At 38.6% G+C, this 6,335-nt stretch overlaps 1 protein-coding gene across 1 annotated transcript; it reads right to left on the reverse strand.

Moving 5' to 3' along the window:
- Window positions 1-2,581: 2,581 nt before the first annotated feature.
- Window positions 2,582-6,069, reverse strand: LOC107719307 (extracellular calcium-sensing receptor-like). Its single transcript, XM_016526707.1, has 6 exons — window positions 5,849-6,069; window positions 5,313-5,601; window positions 4,460-5,215; window positions 4,168-4,395; window positions 3,637-3,760; window positions 2,582-3,486 (listed from the first exon to the last, which is right to left on the reverse strand). Exons 1-6 carry the CDS (start codon window positions 6,052-6,054, stop codon window positions 2,582-2,584), a joined length of 2,508 nt encoding a protein of 835 aa, XP_016382193.1. The 5' UTR covers window positions 6,055-6,069.
- Window positions 6,070-6,335: the final 266 nt, after the last annotated feature.

Genomic DNA, 6,335 nt, shown 5'->3' on the forward strand with positions numbered 1-6,335 from the left:
CCTTTCAGCAGTCCAAACCGTTCTCTGTAGTCTTCTGATGTCTGATTTTGTTTTGAACCAAACCAGACAGTTATTGAAGTGAACAGGAATGACTCAATGATGGCAGAGTAGAACTGTTTCAGCAGCTCCTGTGGCAGGTTGAATTTCCTCAGTTGGCGAAGGAATTACAACCTTTGTTGGGCCTTTTTAACAATGGAGTCGATGTGAGTGTCCCACTTCGGGTCCTGAGAGATGGTGGTTCCCAGGAATCTGAATGACTCCTGTCTGTAAGTAGACTCATCTTTGTCCTGGATGAGACCGATGACTGTAGTGTCATCTGCAAACTTCAGGAGCTTGACAGGGGGGTCTTTAGGGGTGCAGTCGTTGGGAAAAAACCTTGGGAGAAACCAAGCTCAGTGGGGGGCCAGTTCTCCTTTGGCCAGACAAAACCAGCATGAGATATGTCACGTGGAATCCCCGCAAAGTTCAGGTGAACTCTTGTGAGAGTAAAACACGAGAACCAAACACTTATGACAGGGCAATACATCAATGGGGGAAACATTACATTCAGGGGTGGACTTAACCAATAAGCGAAGTAAGTGGCAGCTTAGGGCCCCGGGGAATCAGGGGGCCCTATCTGATATTGGTGAAACATGTCTGGCAAACACTCCAGTGTGTATTTGTGTTGTAGAGGGTGTCAAATGTTCATATTTACAGCGTGTTTTGCAGTGTTGAGCAATGTAATCAATCACAGACATATCTGATGATTTTCTGAACGCAAGATGTTTAAAATAGTGTTACCGATAATTTATCTAGACATATGACTGTTCTATTTATGTCGCTCAGAGATATCGGCCGTTAGCATACCTCACGGTCACATATTCGCCAGTCTTGGTTATTAGACAGAGGTAATTGACTAAAACTTTAGATGGCCGCTCCTATGCTTGCTCATTCTAAAAGTACTTTTGTTTAGTCCCCATAAATCTGTACACACTTGAATAAAGCAACATTATCTCTAGTCAGAGGTCACGACCACTACTACGATGTAAGCTGACCAACATTACTTTATCTGATAGTAGCTTTGGTTTGGTCATGCCATGGTTTCCCATGCACACTTAGCTAGAGTAACATAACAGCAAACAGAGGTTCGGCTCACCCTATTTAGATTGGTCGAACAACATCCAGTTGACCTAAACGGAAATTCCCTTTTAGCCCTTATAGTCTAAGTACACTTGAACTTATACCAAGTGTTAGCCGGATCTCTAAAAATACAGTTGGCATGCCCTATGCTCCATCTCAACTGGATGTTAGTCTGTTACTAACCTGATGCAGAAATGCGGTAACAAGGATACAACGTAATCTACTAGAGTCAATAATTTCAGAGTAAGCCAGATCAAAATCAAATGTAACAATTTATTATCACACTCCACACTACGGGCTCCTCTGGCTACAGAAGCGCGCTGATCTTCTTGCAACATTCCCTTAAGTACTCAGACCAAGACAAACATCCCCCAAAAGCAAGACAGGAACTAACAATTGGAATTTGCATTGATCAATTCCTAGCTGTGGAGAGTTTACACTTTTTGGGCACAGATGGTAATCTGCATGAAAGTCACTGGGAAATGACACACCCTCTACAGTGAGCAAAATATCTCTAAACTCTTAGGATCTGTATTACCTTCTAGTCTACTTCTTGTAAGATTGAAACCATTGTACCAGTTGACTTGAGACAAGTCAAATGATTCCAAACATGACTGTAAATATCACTTGCATTCATGTAAAACATTATATTATGCTGTTGACCATTCTGAGTGAGCTGAGTGAGGGGAGATGGGTGAGGGAAGGAAGTGGATGAAAAGGATAGGTGAGAAGGAACTTTTCTCGCATCCTCTCTCAGTGAGATGTTGAAACAGATGCCTGTATGTTAATACACGGTGTGTGTATTGTCCTTATCTCAGAAGATCAAAGTGTCTGAGGTTCTTCAAGTCTTACACAGTGGGGAGAACCTGTTTAATGTTTTGATCTCTTCCTCACTTCATCACTTCCTTTCAAATTATGTTTCTGGTCCCATTTGTTGGCAGAATCAACAGAAGCGTGTTTGTTCTGGTTTCACGTTTTAGCTCTGCCACAATGGCATGAGTCATGACACAATTAGTAACAAAAGCATACAGGTGCCAAATAAGTGTTTAATACCACTGATGTAAAACCTTTTTCATAAATGTTCTTGAGGTGGCACATTCTGAATTTATAACGAGTGTGAGATTTGACTCTGATGATCACTATTGAGGATAAAGATAAGAAAACTGCTGAGCCCTCTGGCAAACAAATATGTCCGTATTATACATTTTCTATGCAAACAAGGGTAAATGTATGTATGATAGAACCACATTTTAAGTAAAATACATAAGAAGACTACTAGAACATTACTTTGTCTTCTTGTTCTTGAAATAGCACAGATATATATTTTGTTCAGTATAAAATTTTGAGGGTTTATTTTTAATCAATTTACTTGTATGTTTTTAACATTATTTAAGTTATTGAATAAACACCACAAAACACTGCAATGTTGATATAGACAATTCAGTTTATTTTTGAGTATGATTTATATGGAAACCTTTCCCATCAGATGTTGCTTTGTATTTTGTTCAGGCTTACACAAAATTATGTAACATTTAGGTACAAATATGCAGAATAGTAAACCAAAGCTTGAGGCTAAAATGGCAAATATCTCCACAGCTACAGTAAACTTTCCAGGAGGACTGACATAAGATGGAATAAATGTGATCCATACAGCACAGAATATGAGCATACTGAATGTGATAAATTTGGCTTCATTGAACTTATCAGGCAGCTTGCGAGCCAGAAAAGCCAGAATAAAACACAAGACAGCCAGAAGGCCAATATAGCCCAACACAGCCCAGAAACCTACTGTAGAACCCAGACTGCACTCAAGAACAATCTTTTCATTATAATATTTCAAATTTTTGTATGGAAATGGAGGTGATATTTTTAGCCAAAGCACACAGATAAGAACCTGTATTAGTGTAAAGGCAAGAACACTGAGTCGTTGTTGTGCAGGCCCAAACCATTTCATGATATTACTTCCTGGAAGTGTAGCCTTGAAGGCCATTAACACCACTATTGTTTTCCCCAGAACACAGGAGATACAGAGGACAAAAGTGATCCCAAATGCTGTGTGACGCAACATACAGGACCACTCTGTGGGACGGCCGATGAAAGTAAGTGAACAGAGAAAACAAAGAGCCAATGAGAAGAGCAGCAGAAAGCTCAGCTCTGAGTTGTTGGCTTTTACTATGGGGGTGTCCTTCTTACTGTAAAACAGGATGGCCATCAGGACAGTTAATCCTGCTCCAAACAGTGAGAAAAAGACTAGCACTATACCCATAACTTCTGTGAATGAGAGAAATTCTACAGCCTTTAAGACACATTTATTTTTCTCAGCATTAGACCAGTATTCACCTGGACACTGCTTGCAGTTATTTGAATCTGGAAAGAAAGTAATGATCATTATAGTTAGAGATAAAATAATTTTATGCAAGTCCTTTGCTAGGAAACTGCATCCAGAACTGCAACGTAAGAGGGAAAATACAAAAAGGAGCAATTTTCCTTGAAACTGTGAGATGGCCTGAAGATTACCTGTCTCATTACTGATTTCTCCTTCTGCACATGGAATACAGTCATAACAGCAGCCGGGTCTTCCTTTCTGTGCAGCCTTCCTAGTGCCTGGAGGACAGCTCTCACTGCACACAGACCTTGGCTTCTGCATAAAAATAAATAAAAAATACATTAAAAAAATAAAATACATACATAAATTTGTTTTCTTAGGTATTTATACTGACTTTGGAGAATGAAGATACATTGGCTAAAATGACTTTTATCAGACTATTGCATATTTGAATTTTTAAATGATGCAAATAAGTAATTGGACCAAAATAATTTGAAAGGGTTTTACAGAAATGACCACCATTACCAACAGAGTAGCCTTTTTGCTTAAAACTGGCTTATTACCGCCCTCTGCTGTTGCTGTTGACCATATTACAGGGGAACCAATTTATTTATTTTTCAATTTATCCTTCTAATGTGTTATAGGACAGTGCAAGTATTTTGAGAATTTTTTTCTTCCAGTTTCAAGCAACCCTTTAGGTCAGACATATTACTGGCATTTACCTCAATTTGTCCCCCAGCCCAGGTTATGTTTTCTGTGTTGAGCACAAAGCGCTGGTCTGGGGGCAGTGAGGCATCATAGTATCCCACTGCTTTAAATTTGATTGATCCATTTGAGTCCTTCTGCCAGTTCACAACTTCATATTGGGCAACTGTGGCACCAGTGCTGTCAAACCACACATGATCTCCCATTTTTATAATGAAATTGACCTTTTTCAGAGCCTCAACAACCTATTGAGAAAAATATATTTACAAACAGAAATTCAGTTATTTGTTTGTTTGTTTGTTTGTTTACCTGCTGTGGTTGTATTGACAGGCCTTTCTCACAACCTGCTTGTTCTTTGCACTTGAGTAGGTTGTGCAATGAATGAGCCACAGCATAAACTGCTTTGTAGACATTACTTGAATATCTTTGTTCAGGCACATCTTCATTGTAGTTTTTCAGCAATAGTAGATCCTGATATGTGTTGCAATTTACTGCATTTTGAGAATAATTTCCCTCAGTCTGTGAGCATGGAACAACAGTCTTCCAGAATGCTTTTATAACATAATCTGCAAAACCTTCAATATCATTTTTTTTTACTGCAAACCCCAGTGACCCTCCCAGCACATGAAAACTGTTTGGAGTGATCAAATTCTTTGCAGTTATCCATCCCTCCACTCCAATCATTTGGAAGCCTGTAATGTTCTGAATACTTAGCTGATCGAGTAGATTGTACATTTCAGAACTGGTAAGAAATGCAACAATCACTTTGGCAGTGCTTTGTTTAATTGTCTCTACCACTTTTTGGAGTTTGTCAGGCTCTGTTCGGTAGAATTTCACAGAGTACTCCACACAAATTCCCTCCTCCTGGGCTGTATTCAGAAATATTGTCATCCCATTGTTTCCATAGTCATTGTCACTGTTCACAGCTCCCACCCAAGACCAGCCAAAGTGCTTGACTATGTATGCAAGTGCTCTGCTCTGGTGGTAATCACTAGCAATAGTCCTGAAGAAAGAGGGATAATCTTTCCTATTACTGAGACATTCACATGAGGCTGAGGGACTTATCTGAAAGAGAGAAAGAAAAAAAGAAAAACCCTAAAAAATGTTCAACAGTCATCAGAAGGGAGATTATATCCAAGTGTTTAGTGTTATTGCTCCTTACCACAGGAATTTTAAAAGGTCCTGTAGTTCTGGACAAAATCACGGTTGCAGAAGACTCTGTTTCTCCTATGATAGCATGTATCGGAGACTGTCCATTGCATCTGTCTCCTGCTGTAAACTCTGGCCCATTCATCAGTGCCATGGTTGCACTCATAGAAGACAGTCTTGAACCACAGGTATCATAAATTTGATAGCCAACAGAAACATTTGGTAACAAACTTTGACTTCTGTTAATCTCCTCAATGGCAAAAATCATGGTCTGAGCCATTCGAAAATCTCTTAGACTCACACTATAAAAACATTAAGCCAGTGTGTTAAATACAGACCAAAAACATAAACAAATAAATACAGTCAAAAAACATACTTATTTGTATTATTTCACAATATGTACTGTATGTGGTTCACACCTGAAACACATTAACATTCCAGATGTTATATTTATAAATATCCTGCACTTTATATTCATTTAAAAAACTGATTGCATTATTATTTGCCTAACTGTTGAATAGTTCAATAATAGTTTACAATGTAACAAACCTTGAACATGATAGAACCTGAGGTTTTTGTGTATACTTAAATGAAGGTAATATCTCTATGCTGTGGACTGAAAACAGTGCTCCAATATTTACGTCTCCATCCTTGGATAATAGCGGGTACTTAGGGTCTCCCATCATTCGGCAAATAGGCTTTTCTGCCTTTGCATGTAGTTGAAAGATAAGCAGTGTGTAAAGAAAGACAGACATCACAAAGATTCAGTTTAACTGTGGCCAAATGCCACTGACTTGATACAATATGTGCACTTTTATAGGCAAAATTAATATGGATGATTGATTGTGAATGTAGCGAATGACCTCATAGGGCAGGACATGTGTCAGGTCAAGCAGGGACAGACTGGAGTCAAGCAAATATGACTCATTTTATCACAAGTTGTTACATTCTAAAATCTGAATATGAGTATGTATTTTGTATTATATTAGTATTTGACAAATACCATTTGTATTACTCTGCATGCAGCTTTTCTCTC

This window comes from Sinocyclocheilus rhinocerous, unplaced genomic scaffold (genome assembly GCF_001515625.1).
Source record: "Sinocyclocheilus rhinocerous isolate Xijiao unplaced genomic scaffold, SAMN03320098_v1.1 scaffold3924, whole genome shotgun sequence".
NCBI lineage: Eukaryota > Metazoa > Chordata > Actinopteri > Cypriniformes > Cyprinidae > Sinocyclocheilus > Sinocyclocheilus rhinocerous.